The 23568-nt window shown below is 39.2% G+C and overlaps 1 protein-coding gene across 1 annotated transcript; it reads right to left on the bottom strand.

The window, feature by feature from the left end:
* Window positions 1-4711: 4711 nt before the first annotated feature.
* PLRG1 (pleiotropic regulator 1) lies at window positions 4712-18703 on the bottom strand. The gene is made up of 15 exons (XM_039700220.1): window positions 18606-18703; window positions 16776-16882; window positions 16422-16564; window positions 15320-15373; window positions 13985-14078; window positions 13509-13599; window positions 13214-13315; window positions 12237-12329; window positions 11749-11898; window positions 11539-11640; window positions 10931-11033; window positions 10239-10347; window positions 8637-8776; window positions 7012-7205; window positions 4712-6034 (listed from the first exon to the last, which is right to left on the bottom strand). Exons 1-15 carry the CDS (start codon window positions 18612-18614, stop codon window positions 5975-5977), a joined length of 1551 nt encoding a protein of 516 aa, XP_039556154.1. The 5' UTR covers window positions 18615-18703; the 3' UTR covers window positions 4712-5974.
* Window positions 18704-23568: the final 4865 nt, after the last annotated feature.

The raw sequence follows: 23568 nt of genomic DNA on the forward strand, positions 1-23568 counted from the left end.
TAAAACCAGTGTGAGGCATTGTTAGCAACCAGCAGTGCATCTTATACACAGTGTGCTGTACTACTACTACTACTATGATTTCTCAAGAAAAATCAAGTAGGGTGAGAGGAACTGGGAGGATGGAGGCAGAACAATTATCTATCAACATCAGGTAATTCAGTCAGTATTTTCTGTCTCCAGGAACAACTTCCCACCACAAAACACTCCCCCTGCATAGTTCTGTCAATGTTTGATGCAGCAAGGCTGAACCACACAGGGACCTGAAAGAGCAATCGATAGCACTGCTCACTGCACCTGGCCAACATGAAGCTCTCCAGAACAGCTGAGGATCTCACAGGCTCCTCAGGGATGTTGTTGATGGAAGAAAGCCAGAACAAGTTTGGGGAAAAAGGGAAAAAAGAAAGGAGTTATCAGATCATAATTAGTCAGGCTGGAGATATGAGCTAGAGATAGCTTCCAATTTCTTAGCAGTGTTTTCACCCTTAAAGTTTCCCAAGAACAAAAACTGAGAAATTGAAACCTGTGAGAGAATACAAAACTAAACTTGCACTGACACAGGGCTATGTTACACAGGGCTGTGGTCCTTCTCTTCAGTATGTGAATCTTTGAAACTCACTGCGCCATTTTAAGCAAATCTTTCTATTACAATCACTCCAGAAAAACTGCATCACTGAACTGGCAACTGCATGGCAACTAAAACTGCAGAAACACAGGAGCAATTTTCTTTGCTCTCATATAATTAAAGGACATTTACAACCTCACCTAAAAATTAAAAAACAAACAAAATCTAACAAAAAAAAATAAAATTCAAAGAACCAAAAATAATCAATCAGGTCAGCCCAGGAAAACAAAAAAAAATGCACTCCACTACAATAATTTATGTAAGCAGCAAGCAATTTTATCTATGCTTTCATTTAGCTACTGTGATTGATTGCTAGTTACTTTCTAATTTCCTGTTGAAGTTTGATTTAGGGCAACACAAAACTCCTTCACTGGGATTTTCAGCTCCAAATAGAACAAAGTCATTAACAGAATTAATAGATTCTAGTCAGTTTGCATTGCCAAGCTTTCTTTAAAAGAAACATGCTCATTACCATGTTGCATGGGAAGAAAAGAAATTGAATGAGCAGGAAAGAATTAATATACCTACAGGATATGAAATGTCATTCATCTGGCAGCTGAAGCCATGCTCAAATTTTTGTATGGAGTTCTTATATTCATAATCTATACTGCTGCTTTATTGAGAGCAGATCTCTAGCTGTCAGTGCAGGAAGTTTGCTTGTCAAGGGGATTTACTTGGAAATAGTTAAGTCATGATTTGTAGTGTCTTTTCCCATTAAAAAAAACCAAACCAAACACAAAAAAACCCCACTTTTGGATGCAGCACAAAGGTTTTTCTGATTGCACAAGCTACACTCTTACTTATCACAACAGTCTCCCAATAGCAATGCATCCTCTCAGCATGATATTCTGCGGCTATAAACCCACTTCTCATTCCTCAGCTCACCACTTACCTGTCAGAAAACAAACTCAGTGTTGTAAGGTAATCCCTACATTCAAATATCTTAAAAAAAATAGCCTATTTTTTAAGATATTAATCATGCAAACTTTGGCTTCACACTTCACACTTTACTTTTAAGCCTTGTTTAGAACTGTGCTTGCAAGCACCTCCTCAGTGAAAATCCCAGTGCAACTGCAAATCTCTCCAGACTTATCATTCTGCAGTGGTCCACAATTCTTCACCTGCCACTGAGTTTTCTGTAGTATACTGTTATAATTTGGAGCATGAGGGCACTGGAACATGTAGATACATACAAGACCTGCACTTTTCAGAAATGCATTTATAGCTTGCTGTAAAAAAGATTTATTTGCATCAAGGTGCCCACAATTTCATTTTCCCCATTGGCTGCACCCCATTAACACACTCTTGCTCCTTCATTTTCCATTCTAATCCAGAAATACCTCCTCTACTCCAGCCTGCCAGGCACATGTCGCAAGTTTTCAAATATTTCCTTTCAGACATCATAGCTCTAGTCTCCTTTAGTCTTAATTCTTCTACTATCCTTTTCACCTCCCTGAGAGGTTTCAATTAATTACAGTTTTCTTATCTTGTCTCTGGGAAGTCTTATTTTTCTCTATGTGTAGCCTTTGGTTCTCATAATTCATACTGATGCTGCCTTGACTCTACCTTGCTCTGAAGTACTTAACCCTTCATCCCTTCTCTTAGTGATGCATCACCTGGGGAAAAAAAGACATTTGCAGCATCTAAAAACTCAAAAATTGTTATTGGAGTTGAAAGAGTAAAGCTGACACATCTTGCAGACATGCTCTCCCTAAAAAGTAAAGCAAAGGTTGCAAAAACACATTGGCAGAAATGAGCATTTCACACATTACCTGCACTTCTCAAACACAGGGGGGAAGGTGTGCAAGTTTTTTGAAGAAAGAAAAAAAAAAAAACCCAGCACAATATAAATTTCCCAAGCATCTTCAACTAGTTTTCTTGTCAGCGATTTCAACCTTCCTTGCAATGAGACAGACATTTACCTCAATTATTTTACTGCTGAGTTCTAATTTGCAGATGATTGCCTCCAATTAATCCATGCTTTAGATACAAGTTTGGGGCTTGTGTACTCATTATATTCAAACAAAAACCCTAAAGAAAGGTTAACAAAATATGCTAATATGCACCTGAAAGAAGTTAACACGTTACTGACTTAAGCAACATGAGCCTATCCCACACAGATTCAAGAAAAGTAGCAATAGGAAGACAGTAACACCGAAGGGATGATCCTGTCACAAAACTCTCACCCAGAGCTCATCCTAGAACTCATACTTAACTCCAGAAGTGGTTTTTTGTTTTATAAAAACACACTAGAGAAAATGCATGAACAATTCTGTATCTGTTTTGCTAATTCCTTCATGCAGACAGGAAGCTCTGCATAAAACAGCAATCAATAGTTTCTCTCTTCCCATTACAGCTGATGTGCAGAAATATTTGTTACTGTGCTATGGGAAACAGTCCATGTCGATACTGAATTACTTTCACTTTAATACAGTTGTTTTTTGCTCTTCTTACTATAAAAACCATAATGGAAAAAATACATGAATTCATATTGTATGGAAGGTTTTATTGATTGCTAAATTGCTGTCACTTACATCAGGTATAGCACTTTCATTCCAATCCAACAAAACTAAAAAGAAGCTGCTGTTAGACACTTGTTTCTGTAAACCTTTCAGCTGCCAAATACATATTGTTCTGCACAACTCTCATGCTGCCAGCAACACAACAGCATGGTAGCTGCACAGCTTACACTGTATGCATCAGTATAAGCAAAGAGTTGTCTGAAAATTCATCACTTTTACCAGTTACACTTTTTTATTTTACAAAAAAACCCCATTTCCTCACTTCTCTGCAACTTTATACACAGTATAAAACAAATCTCAGGGTTTGTGGTAGAAATTATTTGAGCCTATACAGAAGACAACATCAAATTTTATGAAATTAAGGACAGTAATTATTTTCTGTGATTAGACTCCCAGTCAAGATTACTTAAACGGACATTGCACTGTGACCCCTTCCAGAAGCATGGATAATCCATGATCAGATCCTCCTCTTTTGCTTCACCTTGTGACTGACACAGACAAATCTAATGTCACTATATATCCTACATGACCAGGCCTTTATGTGTCATGACTGACTATCCAGGCTTACTCAGCACCAGCGAAGTACTTGGATGAAATCTGATCATCTTGATGCACCATAAACAATACTTACATAAAAACAAGTGATGATATTCACATTACTGTAAAGGGGGAGAAAAAACTTCTGAGAAGGAAACAAACAAGTCAATGAAATGTTCAAGAATACACATTAAAAAAAAAAATCACACTTAAGAACTGGGGCAACCCATCCTAGGGCCAAAAAAGGATACATATTATCCCAAGTAATAGTGCACAGCCTTTAATGTACAAACAAAATTTTACTGAGGGCACAAAAAAGAAATGCTTTGGTAACCACTGCCCCAAGATACCAGATTCCTGCAGAAGTCCAGAGAAGAAACACGGGTTCTTAAGATTTTCTGATCTCTCTTCAAAATGATAAAGAGTAAAATAAATGCAGTTTCTAAAGTAAAGTGCCAGTACAGGAAAGACATTCTAGAACTGTGGCCCAAAGCTAGAGATGTAATTTTTCCTTCCTCATTTCAAACTACCAAAAAAAAAAAAAAAAAAAGACACTTCTTAAAAAAAATCCCAAAACAAAATGAAACAAAAAAAAATATCTGCAACAATCCCACCTCTTTTCAAGTTAAGTTATTTCTCTCTGCCCTGATTTCCTAAATAGGATTTTACTGTGAGCAACAAAATTCTGTATAACACCAATAATCCACTGATTTCTGGAATGAAACATTAGCAGCAGTACACAACATGCATAAGCCACAATCTGGATTTTTAATTGTCATATTAGTTAACATGGAAAGAATGGTAATCAAGATCCAGAAAAAATCAAATTACCACTCAAATAAAAGATGTTTAATCCAACTCATAAATACCAAATATTCCCCTTCCTATTTTGTGAAGTTGCTTCCGATAGTAGCTGTCAACTAAAATTCAGTTATTTATGCAGCATGGACTTCCTTAAAATGACATTGTCAAACATTCAGATTATAAATACAAGACCTCCTATGTATCATAAAAAAGACAAAAATTGTCATAATATAAACAACACATCATTTCACTAGCTTTTTGTAAATTACATTGAAATTAACTCACTTCTCTAACACAAATCCTAGATTTGAAAGAAGTCAAACTGCTAGAGAATAGAAATAATTATTGTGAACTGCTTGATATCAACGCTTGATATCAATGAGGCCACAGACCAATTCTCAGCATCTACCCTGTGTAAAACCTGCCAATGCAGCTATTAACACCACTAGTGAATTTGCCAATGACAGAATGGCCAGATGACAATGATTTTCTCCACTGCCCTGTGAAGAGAAAGTACTTTAGAGCAGCACAGACATCACAGATAAGCAGTAGCAAGGAGGTTTTAATGTTTACTGCTAGTTACGTGACTATTTGCAGAGCCAATGAAAGATTTGTCCCTCCAGACGTACAAACTACCTTTCAGTAAGTTTATTTTAAATTCCTTCCTAAGGTCATGGGAAGACAGCAACCTGTAAAATAAGGCTTAAATGACTTAAGAACTTTTCCTGTAGCTGAGTTTTAAAAACTCACTGCATTCTACTGCCATATACGCTTTAGATAACTGGCAAAAGCAAACAGTTCATCTACAAAGAAAGTCAACTGGTGCTGCAAACAAAGTGATTCAACAGCAGTCCTTGCTATAGAAGGCCCACTCTGAAGTAACTAAGTGAAGATGAGTGCTTCCATTCAAACACTTTCCTGGGGAAAGATACACTCTGAAGATCCATTTCATTCAATAACACAGCACCAGCAATGTTCAGTGGCCATGTTTATAAAGCAAACTACCTTATTATTGTGCTGTCCTGCTTGTTTGCAAATTACTCAGTAACTCTAATTTAGTACTTAGCCTATGTACAATAAACAATATTGGTCTAAAATCTGAAAGTGTCCCTAAGAAACTTCCAGAAGATGACTTCTATGCATAAATTTGTGATTAACTTTTGAGGTCAAGCAAGGGTGTTTCAGACAACCTAGCTCATCAAAATATTTTTATAAAAATCTATTGAATGTAAGTCTAAGAAAATAATGACCTGCACACCTATCTTTTTCATGAACCATACATGCTTCACAAAGTTAAGATTCAACTGGTTTGCTGGAATCACAACAAAAAAAAAAGACAGACGGAAAGAGAAATAAAATTTATTATACAATATGTTGAAATAGCAATGACTTAGCTGACTTCTTGCTCTGCTGTTCTAGGCAGAACAAAATCTGACCGAATGCTCTCAGGAAAGCCAAAACAAAATTACAGAAGTAGTATGTTGCCGCACTAAAATCGCTTTCTCTTGATAATTTCTGGTTTCCAGCTGACAGGATGAGTTTCTTCAGTCTAAAGGGAAAAAATAATCTCATAAGGATTACTTTAAACTTGAAACTCACCTATAATTAAGGTTTGGTTTAAAATATTACTTATGAAGTATATGTACTCTATTTCATATGTAGCATTATTAATATCTAATCTATTAATATCTAATCTGCAATTAATTTACCCAAATTAAATTTTCTGTCATCTCACTGTCTGAAGTACATAGCAATACTTGTTCTATACTTGTCTTTTTTTGCCATCAAGGAAAATTATTAGATTGCCAGTGGCATTTCCAAAACAACACTGTGGTTATCAAAGCACATGAACAGGAGTTGCCAGTGACAGACACGTCTACATCAGTATCAGTATCGGTAGATGTCATGGAGTGTGTTTTGCCCAACTCCAAAACAGATAAAAAATTCCTGATTTTTATATCTAAGACTTACTCCTAGTCTAATTAGTGCAAAATTCCAACATTTAATAAAAATTCTTACATTATTTATACTGAAGACATGCACTGATAAACTGTGCAATCATCTGTTGTCTTCTCCACTGGCAAATTAATTCATATTTTAGAATAAAAGTTTGAAAATAAGCTCTTGACTCTAAAGTCTAAAAATTGTCAAGGCCAACATCTAATCCAGATCATATAAATAAGTACAATAAACCTTAAAAGAGCAATCCTTTTGCTGATTCCCATGTTTTTATCAATACAAGCACCCAAAGTTCCCCACTGGGTTCAAAACCCAACATGTATGATTGTATTCAGATTTCTCCAAACTTCACCACAAAGACCTTTAACAGAAGAGTTCCCAGACCTGACACTTACTTGTACTACAGCATATAACAACAATTAGGAATGCAGAAATTAGCTACTGTCCTGTAATACAGAGGTCTTTGGATTATGTAAGTCTGAACATGTCCCCTACAGAGATGTGTGTTCTATTTGTCTGAATTTTTCTGAATTTATGAAAATACTTTAAAAAGACACTTTGACATACCGCAGTATCATCTTCTTTGTATACTTTTATGGTTTTATCAGCTTCAGCTGTTAGCAATCTGCTTTCTGACTGGTCAAAAACACAAGCAAATATTCCTGATTCACTGTCCAAAGAACCCGGCTGTACAGCTGCATGTACTCTCTGGAAATTGTATCCAGTTCTCCAGTCCCAAAGGTGCATAGTGCCATTATCAGCTACAACAAACAAACAAACAAACTTAGTATTTTGACCAGTCCTGTTTTCTAAAAAGAGCATCACAGACAGCTAGTAAATACATCAGGAATACATCACACAACATTCATGTAGAATAGCTCAGTACACCCTATAAATTCTCCTCTTTTTTGCTGTTTTCCTTCCTCAGAATCTCATCCAGATTTTCATCAGATAACCCAGACAGATGACAGACTACATCACAGGGCAATTGCAGCAAGTTGCTTTGGAGGCACAATAAGGACTGGTATTCTGAATATCAAGCTCCCTGCTCAGTAGCTCCACTGAAGCTGAATGAGGAGGCATCATCCTCCCAAAGAGATTAGGACATTAAGTCCTTAATGCAAAGTAGGTGTAATGTTTGCAGATTTTATTCCAAATGCAGTTTAAACCACTTCCAGTATTGCTGCTACTGGCATCAGCTACAGAGCATTCACAGCAATCTGAACTCCCTACTCAGAAGATGCTCTCAAGAAAATTTTTCAGTTACAAAACCCAAGGGGGGTTCAGTTACAAAACCCTGCCCCCTTCAAGAAAGGGTGTTTCTACAGTAGAAAACTCCACGGTAAAATCAACTTCCTTTGATTCAGCATCACCTTCTCTGAAGCTGCTGTAGATAGCATTAGGATGTAAAGGGGAGAATTGATACTCAGATTTTAACTTTTTAAAAGTCACAATTAATATCAGTAAAATGATAATATTTTTTATGTGGAGAAGGTGTTTTTTAAGACTCATCTACTACTAACATAAAAAAGTCTTAAAAGGATGTTCTGAAAGCATCTTCAAATAATAATAATAATGACATCTAAGTCCATTCCAGTATTTTCTCAAGTTCTTGTTCTTACTGGGGACGAGACATTTGTTAAACACAGCTTTATCCAAATTTTAAAATCAAGGGCCCCTTTTACACATATCTGGAAACATAACCACAGTAAGATGACAGTGTAATTGGCTGTTTCCCAATTCCTGCTTAGCACATTTCCATCTTACTCCACATCACTAGCCTACAGACCAAGGGCACATTGAACCAAATGCCTTATTCCCATTTAGCTTTAGCAAGATGCTTGTATATCCTCTACCCAGTCTCACTCCTTCAACATGCAGCTAACTCTAGAGGAGACACTAATGACCAGCAGATCATAAAAGATGGACTCTGGAGCCCTGCAGCAGCCAGCTGAGAAGAGAAAATCTCTTTCATACAGTACATTAGAAGTCCTTCAAATTTATTTTATTTGCATGCAGCTCAGAAACATCCAAGGACATGAAAGTGGCCCTACTCACTACAAAATGAAATGGTGTCCTGCAGCAGGCTGACAGGCCTAGGTAAAGCAGAGCTCCATGAGCATCTCTGCCTAAGGACGTCCAGCCATATGTACATGGGGGAGAGGAGAGCAGTGTGTAGTTCTTATTCTTACCTCCTGAGACCAGAACACCATCAGAATTTACAGCCAGTGTGTTTATAATAGCATTGTGACCAGAGAGGTTCTGAATGAAGTTTCCATCTGGGAATTTCCACTGCTTAATATTATCTGGAGAACCAGATGCAAATGTGTAACTGAAAGAAAATAAACACAGTACATTAAAGCTCAAAATAGCTGTAGTCACAGCAAATGTCCTCCATTAAAACTATTGCTAAATGCTAGTTGCAAAATAACTTAATATTAAAACTACTTATCTGTTTACTTCACATGAAAATAAGCAATTTTATGAAGTCGTGAATTACCTACTCCTACTGTTTTCTTTCTACTTCATAAACTAAACCTTGTAACATCCTGTATGTTGTAGGATTTAATATGCAAACAAATATTTAAAATGCACATTAAAGTCTCTTCAGTTGTTATTCTGGGAAATTTTCAGGGTATCACCAGCAAAGATAACAAGATAAAAAGGTACCAAACCCCAAGCATAGGCTAATGGCTAGTCTTCCAAATTTACACAAGGAAAAAGCCCTGCAAAAGTGAAACTACAAAAGATAAATTCTCCCACTGAGTTACCCCAAAATAAAAATGTCCTTCATTTTAAGATGTGCGAGCAGTTACATGGTTATTTGGCTAGTCTGTAGGAATACTTTCATTTGCCACTGTCCAGGGAATTTGCTGTCTATTTAAAAGATACCACAAATAAAAAAGTCAAGTATTAAGAGAAAACACCACAGCATTAAAAAAAAATAGAAATACTGAACTATAGGCTGACAATTGCTACAGTTTGACAAGAACACTTCAAGTGTTTTTCAGAAGGGTGTAATTGATAAAGCTGAACCCTGAATTACTTTTTTTTCAGAATGTAAGTAAAATATAGGCTTTTTCTATAGCTAACAGGCTACACAATTTTTCAGGCACACACTGGAAGAGAGTTTATTCATATCAAAGATTCTGAATTTTTGACAGAAATGATAGAATGTAATTTTAAAATATTAAAGACAAGGAAGTAATCAAGTTCTATGTGCACTCCTTTTCTCCACTGTTTTAATGGGGATCCAAACAGGCATCTGTTGTGCATCAAAACACAGCATATGAATTCAGAGCACTTCCAAGAACATCTGCTTCAAAGCTTCAATTCTCACATTGAGTTTTTTTAAGGCCAGTTAGATTGAAATGCCTTGTGCAGTGAACCACATATTTAAAAGAAATACCACTCTATTAATCACTGTCTCCTTGAGCATTAATCACATGTGTGCATTGGCCCATCACAAAACTACTGCAATTCCTGCTCACAACCATTCATTTATTATTAGCCTTATGAGCACTGTATCACCAAGTTTTAAGGACTGAATAAAAGGCAAACACGTAAGTAACTCTGTGGGATATAAGGCATTCTCAGGATTGCTAATGCCAATACTAGGGAAGCACAATCAGTGCAGTAAAATGTATCTGGTAATTGATATGTACATTTTTGCATCATCCTAAGTGCATTAGTTTCTCACATTATTATGCTCTACCATTCTAGATCATCATTCACATTGGCTCTCTTCAATTCTCAAAAAACTGTGAAAGCGTAACAGAATGAAGAAAACTTACTGTCTTGGATGTAGCACTACTGCTCTTACAGATTTCTTGTGATTTGTTAAAGTAACACGAGTTTTTCCTGCTACCAAGTCCCAGAGCCGTATGGTAGTATCATGACTGCCTACAATGAGAAGAAAATTTAAAAAAAAATTAGTAAAAACCATAATCTTGATTTTACCATAATCATTACTTTGCTAAGGCAGACAGAATGATGTAAGAAAGACATAAATACTGTGCTAATGCCACCTGAGATGAAGAAGATGCTGGACTGCAAAAGTATTTTCACTCAGTTTTAAGAAGTATCAGGTTCTGCAGTGTAACTTTAAGAAGTTACACTGCAAAGCTTGATTTTGACAAAATGGGAAAGAAGATGAATACTTAACCACAGTACTGGACACTCCTGAACTGAAATGGGGAGAACTGAAATACCACAGAAAATGCAAGTCTCAATACATATTATAACACAAATGAAAACACCAGAAAAAAAAAAAAGGAAGTGCAGAAAAGCATTCAAACAATGCACAGCCATATTTGCTTAAACATACCATTAACAGTATGTTTAATGGCCCATTTTCTACAGAAACTAGTATGAGATTTGAGCAAATTCACCAAGACAACATCATGAACGTCACACAATTACTGAACAAACACATTCACCATTAGGTTTTTCAATCATGTTACTCATTAAACTACACCTACTATACCTGTAATAATTTGTGGTTCTGCAGCTTGGCACTTCACAGTTGCTACTGCATTTGTGTGTCCTGACAGCGTGTGCACACTGGCTTTTGTCCTTACATCCCAAATCTATGAAATCACAGCAAATATGTCAGAGGTCAGTAACAGGTGCATCTTCAATGTATTTTAGGCACTGCCATTGATGACATCATTTCCTTGCCATAGCTCCACAGATTAAAAAATGGTATTTAGGTGGTATTTTTCACCCAACCATGTATTACAGAACTGCCTCAGCTGGTAAATTTCAAGGGGAGCAGGAACCTGCCAGTGAACTTCCAGGCATATGGCTCATTCAAGTCACCATAATACCATACCACCTTCTAAATACTAAGCAATCCTACATATATTACATAGTCTACCTACTAATTTAAGAAATAAAACATTATTTTTAAGGGACACGGCACATTTGTGCATTTGAGCTTCAATTTTATCAATAATATAAGACAAAGCTAACACAAATCATCTCAGTATTTCATCTAAATTGATGATAACTTTTGCCAGGTACTCATTTTTACAAATAAAGATACTGAGATCCACACATCAAGATGTTTAAACACAACAATGCTATACTTACTCGTGCTGTTGAATCTCTGCTGCATGTCACCAGCACATCTATTGTTGGATGCAAGTCTAAGCCATAAACAGCACTTAGATGACCGTGGTAATGTCTGATAACCTAGATGAATAAAAACCACGCAAACTAATAAGTGAAAGAATATTCTAAATGCTTTGATTTTTGTATTTGCTACTACTAATTCCTTCAACTAAAGAAACTGCAGCTTACCTTATTGTATTCAAGATCCCAGCATTTCACTTGTTTGTCTTCTCCACAAGAAAAGAGGTATGGACTTCTTGCACTCACTATCACCCCGCGTACAGTACTGATGTGTCCCGTCAAAGACAATTTCAATTTGCCACTAGCAAGGTCCCAAATCTGCACCAAAATAGGTATTTTAAGGTAGACAGGAAAAAGCTACACAGTGAATCTGAGTAAACAGCCCAGATGTAACTGATCCTGCTGCAATGTAAGTTAAAAATACAGTCACAAAAACACTCTCCAGATACTACCATGTAATAAATGAAATCTGAAGAAAAGAACTAGTGATACTCCACAAATCCCTTATGACAATGTAACAAATGTTCTGCAGTTCATTATTCCGCAAACAATAAACAAGAAATTGTTTCCAAAGGCTGGAAACATTTTAAAATAAATAGGCACAAAAAAACCCCACCCCCTGCAAACTTTGTCAGTCATTTCTTCCAACCTCTTACCTTTATGGTTCTGTCAGCAGAGCCAGTAACAAACCACTGATTTCCTGGTTCTACTGCAATACATCTCACCCAGCCCAGATGACCACTGATAACCTTAAGAAAGAACAAAAAAAAATTATATCAGAAATAATACAATAACTTTTGATGTAATTTTCCTTCTCCAACACTGAAATTTGCTAGTATTCACCAAAAAAAAAAATCAAATGTGAAATTAGATCTGAAGACAGCTCGATTTCTACTTCAGTCAAAGAGAAAACTAGAAATTTACATACACCAGATTTGGGGAAGCTGCAATATGTAAAGACCTTGTTTGTAAAAGCAACTTTTTCAAATCCTTTGAGAGCCCATAACACCGTGGCTCAACACTTGAAGCTTTGCAGAGAACGACTATTTGAACACAGATTCCTTCTGCTGCTGTATAGTGCTTATACAAAGAACAGTTATAAAAACACTGGCTATTAAATCACATTTCTACATAATAACCTCTTAAAGCACACCATCATCTTCTTCTCCCCAGAACAGGGATAGTTTGAGAATTGGACATTTTCCAATAATAAAATAATGGAGACTGATCTCACAAGAAATACTCTGCCAACACATGCTTTGCTTTCAGCAGGTCGTTTCTTCAAATTCTCCAGTCAGACAGCTAAAATCAAACCCCCTAACTGGTTTCACTGATGTCATGTTTCATGTACTGTCACACAGCTCATTTCAAAAGATTTAAAACACAATGAAGCTTCTTAGGCAGAAATACAGCAAACCTTCCACCAAATTTAACATAACACAACTATGAGAGTAAAAAAGAGGTTCAAAGACAGACTGTGTATTCAGCTTAGTTGTGATCACTTTTTGATCACATTTTTAAATCATATTTGATTATATTTTTGTAAATGAGAACAGAAATTATGATTTGAGGTCTTTACATAGAGTATGTTTACTTTTATATGTACATTCGTGTCATATAATTTCTAACTTACTCTGTACAGTTTCCAAGGTGGATGCCACTGAGGTTTGGGCATGGTTGGAGCCTTCTTTGGCATTAATGCAGAATTTTTGTTTCCACCAGCTTCCACCATAGCCTGTAAGTTAAAAGAAGGGTTACTCTTCTGGTTTGTAGCTTATCTCTTTGTCCAAAGCCTAAAACTTTCTCATCCTGCCTTCTCAATACTGGTTAAATTTAGTCAGTCAGATCTGCACACCACACGCACACAGATCCAGAAGCAATCCGATCATCACCACGTACTGTTCACATCAGATGTGCAGCAGACTCACCACAGACATCCCAGGAGGCTGGGAACGCTCAGATATGCCAGCATGCCTGTAAATGTCACCCACACCAGCAGCTGTCCGGTTTGCATCCAGCCTAGGGGGAGTGAAAATGGTTCATGAGTTGCAATCCACTTCCTCCTGCTAAGTGATAGCATCACCCAGCTGAGTGTTGCACACTTCTCAGGATGGAGAGTCCACAACCTCTCCTGGCACCCTGTCCAGGACCTGACAACCCCAAGGCACAGAGAGCACAAAGTTTCCCATTCTTCTCTTCTAACTAAACAAAATTTCCCAACTTTCACCCACTGCCTCTCATAACAATACAAAATAAAAAGCATACAGAAAAGCAATGCCTGTCCACACTAAAAGCAGTTCCTTTAAGAATATTCTAATTACTCCAAGTGGCTCTTATCCCAGCTTCTGTGATTTGCCTTGCAATTCCCACAGATAACACTGTCAATGAGGTAACACAGCAGTACCTGGACTGGGAAGCAGGAAGTGCTACAGCTAAGGACTGTGCTGCAGATTCACTTGGCATCCTCTGGACCTTAGTATCTGCTGTCAAAGCCACACCTTGAAAAAAAAACCCCACACATCAGAAACAAAGACAACTCCTTTAAAGAGGAACTCAAAGTGTATCATACAAACATATATATAGACGTACAACTGTAAACAAGGGCCTGACACACCTGTAACATAAACTCTCATTCTTCAATAACATTTTCACAAACAATTCAAATCTACTGAAATCTTTATTTTGGCACAAATCCTTTCCATCTTGATCTACTACATATGTGAGCATAAAATTTCTAGAGTATAAAACAGTATGTCAGTGGAAACAACAAAAAAAAGTCTAACTAGGAGCAACATCAATCTATCCAGCTTTAAGTGCTATGGAAATCCAAACATCCCAGAAATAAACATGAGCTTGCAAAGCATTTGCTAACTTAGGCCCTTTAGCACAATCTATAATCCACCCCTATGAGGTATTTGGCATCATGCAGTGGTGTCAGAACTATAAAAGGTTTAGTCCTACTGAAGCGAGAGTTTCAGGCTACATCTGCAGATTTTTAACATCTGCAGATTTTTAACCTTATCTCAAGAACAGCAGATATTGTCTAAACAAAAATTTAAAACTCTTTGTAAAGTATAGTTGTGATGTGGACTGGTGAATTTAACTCATTGCTTTATTTCTTTTCCTAACCAAACTTCTGTCAGTTGACAACAAACTCAGTATTTGGGCAAAATATTCAGATTAAAACAAGAAACAGCAAAGAAAGAAATCTGATTTTCAACCCTGATACAAATGATTCTATTAAAAGAACACTAAACTTAAGGAAGCCACTGTGAGCAATTCTTGCCCCCACAGTTAGAAGCAACTATGCCTGTTTTTTTAATGGTTGAGGGTCTACTGAACACTCACAGCTGTTAAGTTATAAATCAAGACAACAGATTTTCCACTATACTCATAATAAAGTTAATCACAATAAAAGACCAAGAGCTAAAACTAAGCTCTTGGAATTGATCAGTAACAGTGATAGGCAATGAGCAACGGCCAATGTAACAACACAGAAACATAGCCCTTACAAGCACAAGCAAAAGACACTAAAATTACTAGACCCTCAAGTCTCTTCCCCAGAGCAAGGTGGTGAAACCTGCACTTCTCTGCTCTGGGGATGAAAAGCAGGCAACATTCAACTACTATTAATTATGGATTCACATCAAGAGGAAGCGTGCTCCTGCTAGGATGAAGAATATCTTGTTCATACTGGAACTAAAAAAATCCATACAATCACTTGCAAAATTTTACTTACCAGGCCCAGATGGGTACGGGTGAGTACCAGTTACCATATACTCAACTTCTTGCCCTAAAGAGCAAGAGAATGTTATATTAATAATTACAGTTTATACTGTACTGCAAACAATGCACTCAAACATCAAATAGAGGAAAAGAGAGCAGATCATACACAGCAGAAGAAACCAGTAATCACCTCCAACGTACTTAGACATTTTTCATTTTCACTAATTTAATTTGTTCTGGTTATCTCCATTTTAGAAAACTCAACTGTAAAAAATAATTAATTTGAATGGTGAAGCTACCTGTTATAAAGAGGACTCAATTAAAAAATCTTCATACTGTCTTTGAAGAACAAATAATGTATACAAAGAGCACAGGTGACTGAAATGTAAGCTAGTCGGCTGTCTGTGCTGTCAGATTCTTCTTAAAAGATTTTTCAGTCTCTCTCAACATGTTTCACTTTCACAATACTTCCAAACAAAGCACCTTGGACAGAATCTCAGTATCAACTGAATATCAACTACCTCAACTAAAACAAGGCCGCATTTTTAGAAAAGAGATTTTCATACGAAATCTAACTGATATATACACATTTTATACATCACAAAACATATATTGAAAAAAACTCCACAGATTTGAAATGAAGTGTTTTCTGGTTTAAAAATTGCACAGCTAAAAGATGGTAAGAAACAAAACTAAAATAACAAAAAAACCACCCCAAACAAAAAACAACACACAAAAATGCCAAAACAAACAAAAGCCAACAAAAGAGCACGTCCTTAATCACCATGAACTCGCAAACATAAGAAATACATTACTCAACTCTAACACCTAAGTACATTACACAATAATATTACCAAAAATTACTCTTTTTGCCAACTAATCACTATAAAAAACTCCACAGCACCCAATAACTCCTTTGTTAAAAGCAGCTTTTCCCCTTTTCTGAATCACTTACCACCTGTGAACCCTAGCAAAAAAAATACTAATCAAAAAAGGTTTTTTTTGATTTCTCTATTTATCTCCAGTGAATTAACACTGGACTGCATTGTGCAGATTTTACATCAGTGAGACTGTTACAAAAGAAAGGACAAACGTAGCACTAAGGGCAAACTAACCTTGATTTCCAGAGTACTGTTTGTGTCCATAGGGATCGCCGGTGTTGGGGCCTCCTTTCTCCCTCAGGTTCTCTTTGAGCGTGGGCATGTGCAGCACTGAGCCGTACTCCGTGCGCAGCTTGACTGCCATCTTCACCTTGTGACTGCGGCAAGAGGAAAGCAAAACCCTCACTGAAACCCACCTGCTGAAATATTTCATAGAAGATGTCGTAAAACTTACTTTACAACTCTAATATTTCTCTCCCCTCAAGATTACGCTGTTGACAGTGCAGAAACATCTGAATTTCTGACTTGGGTCAGAAATTGACAGTCACTGGCAGAGTTTAAAACCTCACTGAGTGCAGCAGCACTTACCTTTCTTCATCCAATGGGATAGGCTTGGCATTATCAGCTACAAACATGTCATGGGTTCTCTTCAAAGACCTGAACACAAGTGTGTGCACAGAATGCTTTTGGACTTCCTGAAATAAAGAAAAGAGCATTTAAATAAATTAGGACAGATTTGAATAAAAAACTGCACACTGAAACATAAATTGAACTGAGTAGCAATTTCTCAGTTCTGTTACATGGCAAGCAACCATTTGGTTTACAGAAGACACTGATCTTCTTGGAAATTAAAAAATTAAGTTATTATAACAGTTGTTTATTCAAAACTATAGTCTACTCCTTGAAAACTTTCAAGACTTAAAAAAGCAAGCCAAAAACTTTTATCAAACTTTCTGCACTGACATCTATATGACAAATCCATGAGTATAAAAGCTTTCATCCCACATCCTCCCCAGTTTTGAGGGGGTTTTCATATGTAGGCAATAAAGAAATCAATTCTGGAAAAAAAACCCCAAAGAACTGTAAATTTTCCTTCACTACCACTGTAAAAAGAACACAAGCACCATGAATTTCTGTGCACAGTACCACTTTATGTTAACATGGCTAATTACCACTCGACAACAGCAGCTGTTGACAGCACAAGAGGAGCAGTAGGTACCACCACGTCTCCCCAGCGGGGAAGAAACTTCTGCAAGTAATTTCTGACAGATGCTTTTCTGTAAAAAGCCAGCTCATAGTGTTGCATCAGGCAGAAGTCATTGCACCTTCTTCTATAACCCTGACAGCCCCACGTGCCTTCAGAAGTGCATGAAATTCACCCCACAGTAAAGATTCTACAACCTATAAAAGCAGTGGCCTTCACCACAGCCGGGCTCCCAAGCCCTCACAAGAAAAGCTGAGGTCTCTCTCATGGGCAACAGAATCAGAAGCTCTCTGGTGGTAAAACACCACAGCATCAGCTCCCCACAATCACAGAATGTGCTGAGCTGGAAGTGCCTTACAAGGATCACCAAGCTCAGCTCCTGGCCCTGCACAGGACACCCCAAGAGGCACACCCTGTGCCCAAGAGCTTTGTCCCAATATTCACTGAATTCTGTCAGCCTTGCTGCTGTGACCAGTTCCCTGGGGAAGCTGTTCCAGTGCCCAAACACCCTCTGGGTGAAAGACCTTCTTCCTAATAGCCCACCTAAGCTATCCCTGACACAACTTCAGGCCATTCTCTTGGATCCTGTCACTGTCACCACAGAGATCAGATCAGAGCCTGCTCCTCTGCTTCCCGCTCATGAGGAAGCTGTAAGCTGAAATGATGTTTCACTTCACCCTCTCCTCCAGTCTGAACACGGTAAGTGACCTCATCCACTCCTCATAAGATTTTCTCTCTAGACCATTCATTCCCATATGCTTTACACCTTTTTCTGATATTGTGGTACCCAAACCAAAACCCGGCACTGGAGGTGAGGCCGCTCCAGGGCAGAGCGGAGCGGGACAATCCCCTCTCCTGACGGGCTGCCGATGCAGTGCCTGATGCTCCCCAGCACCAGCTCCGCACTCGGCACGAGTCTGGCAGAGCAAACCCGCTGCCTGCTGCTCACTCCGCCCAGACACGCACACCCCGGTGACCCGCACCCGCTGCGTTCTGCGGGCACCTCGCTGTCCCGGGCCGAACCGGGCGGGGCCGCGCAGACGGAGGGGCCGCCGCGCACCATCCCCACAGCGGCCTTCCCACCCGGGGCACCGCGAGCGTGGCGGCTGCGGGCGGCGCTTCTCCCGCCCGGCCCCAACCCGCTCCCGGGTCTCACCCAGACCGCCTCAAGGGCCCGACAGAGCGAATGCCCCCCTCGCTCCCCCGTCCCTCACCTCCGCCATGGCGCCGCCGAGCTCCCCCCGCCGCGGCCGCTATGGGGCCACTTCCGGCGCCTTCCCGCGCCGGACCGGAAGAGGAGCGTAAAGAGGGAAATGGACGGAGCGCCAAAGCGGAGGGGCGGGGCTTATCGCAATCCCTCGGGGGATGCGGGTTCGAGCCCCGCTGGCGCTGCCGGAGCGGGCGCTACGAGTCACTTCATCAATGTGTACAAATATATAAAGAGAATGAATGGAGCCAGGCTCTGCTCGGTGACCCGCTGACCCACTCACTGCGCTCGCTCCAGCCTGGGCCGTGCCGCGGGTGCGGTGTCCCGGCGGCGGGCAGCGGCCGGCAGAGGGCGCTGCGGCGCCGCTCGCGGCCCTCGGCCCTCGGCGGGCCCGGGCGCTGCCGCCTCGGCGTGAGGGACGGGTTCGGGCAGTCCCGCTTTGGGTCTCAAACGGTGGGACTTTGCAAATGTGTAGGGCCGTGGAGCTATAGGTTTCGTGTATTGCTTTCCTCGTGAGTTCTCAAGGGTAAAGCCTTACGGTGTTGAAGCGCGGTGATAGTGGATGTTAGCCATTATAGCTGATCTTTTGGGAAGTGTCTTCGTTTGGCTCCACGGGACCTCATTTCGATGGAGAGAGAAGCGTGTGAGCGAGCTGGCACCCCCCGCACTTCATGGCGAAGTGTTGGGTATGAAATGGCAGAGGCTGTAAATCTCTTCCAGACCTACCCTGGTGCTCCACCTGACATTTCACTTCCATTGGTGAGAGGAATAACCAGATGCATCTGTGCAAATTTCACACAGGCACCTACTTTCTCCACATATACTCATCTGCTCTTAATTCCAGGAAGTCTTGTCCTCCTGAGCAGTAGCTGGGATTTGACAAGCTCATCTTTTGCAGCCACTCCATCATGATGCTCTTCTTTTACCACCAAACCAGCCGCTCTGTTTGCTTGCCTGCATGCCTGAGCTGTGAACAACTTACAAAACAATCTGAGCTAGAAGTAAATCAGTGCAACATAGTTGGTTCAAACCTGCTGTCTTTATTAGCTACAGGACAGCGTTAGCCTGGGATTATTTCTGGCACACAATGCGCCTGCTTGACATAAATATCCTGTCTTTTCTGCGGTTAATGGGTCACTTCTGGTGGCTGCGCTGGTGGTTTGTATTTAGTAATTTTGGGATAATGTGATGGAAACGTGCTTGAAGTGGCTTTGAGCCCTAACTCCCGTTCTAGGTAGATTTGGGGAAGAGATGCCAATTACATTGTGTCAGTAGTGGTGGAGAACTATTGCCAGCTCAGCTTCAAGCCAAGGCAGGCAGGTTTCATGTTTAAGGTGTCAGCCTATTTTGGTAGTCCCTCTGGTGCGGCTGGCAATCCCTGTTGGATTTCAGAGCTTCCTGCAAAGACCAGCACAGCATCTCACGGAGGGGGAGCGTTGTCTGTCCTTGCTTAAAGTGCAACCTGGAGTGCAAACTCCACAGGGCAGTGTGTCAAAATGGGGCAAATCTCTTACATCCTCTTGGGCTGATGAGGTTAGACTGAAGATACACAACATTCAAAAGGAAACTTGGGGAGAGCTAGGAATTTCGAACAGGTTTATCTTTCTTTTTTAAGGTTGCACACAGAGTAGCATGTGCCTGCTTGATCACACAGTTGACTGGTGGATTTGATGTGTGGAAATGGTTTAAAGACTAGTCTCTGGCTGTCTATAGAGTTCTTTCCTTCCTGTTTTCTGTTGAAAGAAATCAGGCTTATTTCCACTGCCTTTTAAAGAGAAACCAGATTTGAAATATGTGCTCTGGTAGCAAAAAAAAAAAAAAAAATTATATTTAGCAAGAAAACTTGTCGGTGTTTGTTATTACTATTAATAGTAGTATTCACATGGCCCTGGAGTTGCTGTAGTTTTCTAATTTTTTTACATATAAACATTCCACTCAGAAATTTATAATCTGAACTTATTTCCTGTTATCCTTGTAATGCTTCAGAAACTCAGAGGACAAATTAATCTTTTCAGAGATTTCAGAATGCAGTTAGAGGACAAATTTAATTTTTTTTTTCGTAGAAGGTTTAGTCGAGGGTGAAATTTAGTCCTGGAACATCAATAAATCATGTCAGTTATATTAATAAGAACATGCACTTAATTAATTTCCTTTGTTACATATGGCTTCTTGATGTGCTCTTGCATGACAGCTACAGCTGCAATTCTGGAAATAGCTAGCTATGTATTTTTTTATAAGCACTATTTCGTAGAAAGTGACTAGCAAATTGGATGAACTTTCATTGTTATATTAAAGCCAAAGGGAATAGCCCAGTCATTAATGTTGATCCCAGAACATGGAGATAGCATTCATTATAATTTACAAGAAACCTTTGAAGTAATATTTGCCACCAGTAAAAGCAAATAAGAAAAAAGGATGTTCATCTCAGCAGAGGTGAACATTTAAGTTCACGATATTCTTTTCATAGGATGACACTGTTACAACACTACTGGCTTAAAAGAACTAAAATTTCTAAACCAACAGCTATTTTTAAATTGAAACACTATAGCTCAGTGTAAGCCAAGAAGGTTCTGTTCCCCAAGACCTCTTTTGGGGTTCCATCCAGCTCTGAAGAGCCATGATCTGGTGATCGTGACTCGCCTGGTCGGGAGGTTTGTGTACAGAGGGTTGCATCACTGGCCAGCACTACAAACACCAGGGCACTGAGCAAACAGTTGTTCCTCAAAACACACACACGCCTCTGCCAGTAAGTGCCTTTTTAGAGAAAGGTACTGTACACAGGGGTGTTCTGGAACACCAACAGGTCCATGGAGTATTATTGCAGTTTCTAGCAGACATGCTGTGGTATCACCACCACAGTAACTCTTCTCATTAACCACGTGAATTGGAAGAGGGAGGATGAAGGAAGAGAGGTTGTTCTGTTTTGAAGAGAGAGCTTCTTTCATACCATTTTTAGAAGAAATTCAAGCTATAGTTTTGGTCCTTCATAAGGCTTTATTCAATCCTTATAAAGTGTCAGCCTGACTGTAATGGTTGCAAGTGTGAGAGTAAAATCACTTCTCATAACCAAGATGCCAATGGAGATTAACTTTTGCTGCCAAAATGCTTTCCTGTCAGTGTGTGTGTCTGCCAGGGTAGACCCCTCTGCATGCCAGTCCAAATTTTGACCGTTTTTGTTGATAAAAGTCCCCAGGCACAACCTCCGCAGTGCAGACAAGGCCCTTGCTTTCCAGATGGACAGTCACACGATCCCTGCCCTGAGGCAGCTGGTCATTTGGCAAGTAGCCGCCAGCCTGCTGGGGTGTGACATACACGTGTTGCTCATGGAGAATCCTCATGGAGCCACCACCACCCGACTCTCCTGGGAAAGCCAGTGGAAGGTACTGGAGTTGGGAGGGTCAAAGGCTGACTGTTGAAGGGGAAATCCCATCTGAAGGCAGAATAAGCCTGGGGGTTTCCCATGATGGGGCTCTGCAGTTGGCTTGGTGGCTCCTGCACCAGCCCTCTTCATCCAGTCTCTGACAGCCTCTGCACAGGTGCAACCAGGGCACTCCATCAGGAGCTGAAGAGAGCTTTATGCCTGAAGGAGGACACCATAAATTACTGCAGAACATGCTGATCATTTTAATACAGATTTAGCACAAATATCACTTGATATTATTAATATTTAATTAAGATTTGTGTGAACTGAGCTGGGATAATTTAAGTTTATAGCTCAGGAATGGTGAGACTTAGTTTGAGTTCCACTGTACCACAGGCTACTTGTAAGCCCTGGGCAAAGCTTCAGGATGACTATGTCCCTTCCATCTGTAGGATGAGGGTGACTGAACTTCCCTCAGAGGTAGATGGAGGGAAAACTGTATTAAAGGTTAGGATATTCCCAAAATCAAGGATACCATCATTGGCTAGCATCCATAAGTGGAAATAACTTGTTCGTGATTTCAGTTTTGCCTTAGAGAGATTTCTTAATGTCTGTAGGGAGAAGTTTGTGTTCCTCCAAATCTAATAGTGTTGGTGATGTCCTCATGGAGTGAGATCCAATTCAGTGGAGTTTAAGCTCCTTGGGCCATGGCTGATTTGGGGCCAAACTGTTTAATAATTAAACCGGTCAGGTTAAACAGTTTTCATATTTTGCAAATCTCCATAGTTTACTAGAATTCTGACAACAGCACGAATACAGGAAAAAGCCTAAACCAATACATTTTAGCTGTTCTTAACTTTGCTTCCTGTAAAATCCTCCCCTCCATTGAGTTAGTCTTTGAAATGGAAGCTCAGACCACAGTTTGTATCCCTTCATTGGTTCAGACATTGATACGAATGACTTCAGAAAAATGTGCTGGCTCCCACTTGGCAGATTTAATTTAATTCGGTACATTATGGTCATTTATAATGCTCAAGAAAATCACAGGATATAAGCACACTGAAATGTTAAAACTCTGCTAATATGAGAGCAGTGATATGCAACTTCCTATAAAACATCAGAAAGTATGTTTGAGTATTTCACTATGATTTCAAGTAACTTCATGCTGGATTCTCTTAAAAGATTATTGAAAACATTCAGATAATATTTGAAAGATGTAATTTTTGTATTAAAAAAGGAAACCAGAAAATTAATATGTAAAATTGAATTATTTTAGTTCATTTACAATATCACAAGGCTATATTAATGGAATAATATTGGCTTATGCTTACAGTATTCATCTGATCTTTAATAAAGCAAAACATTGCTTTTACTCAAAATTATTAATTTAATGAATATAATATACCTTTTTTTTCACTTTTATGTTAAAAGACCCAAAAATTTGCATATCCATCAGGCACCATCAAACTATTTAGAAAAATGCAGAAATCTGTAGGATGTGAGTTGTCTTCACATTTAATACAATATTTCTGAATATTCACATTTTCAGCAGGTTAAAAGACCCAAAAATTTGCATATCCATCAGGCACCATCAAACTATTTAGAAAAA

This window comes from Passer montanus, unplaced genomic scaffold (genome assembly GCF_014805655.1).
Source record: "Passer montanus isolate IOZ18808 unplaced genomic scaffold, ASM1480565v1 scaffold14, whole genome shotgun sequence".
In the NCBI taxonomy this organism is placed as follows: Eukaryota; Metazoa; Chordata; class Aves; order Passeriformes; family Passeridae; genus Passer; species Passer montanus.

What these genes read in the sequence shown, in the direction of transcription:
- PLRG1 (XM_039700220.1), bottom strand. An exon ending in GGGATCTTGAATACAATAAG is followed by an intron (nt 11,641 to 11,748) that starts GTAAGCTGCAGT and finishes TTATTCATCTAG; the next exon opens with GTTATCAGACATTACCACGG. An exon ending in AGAACCACAAATTATTACAG is followed by an intron (nt 10,348 to 10,930) that starts GTATAGTAGGTG and finishes TTCTCATTGTAG; the next exon opens with GCAGTCATGATACTACCATA.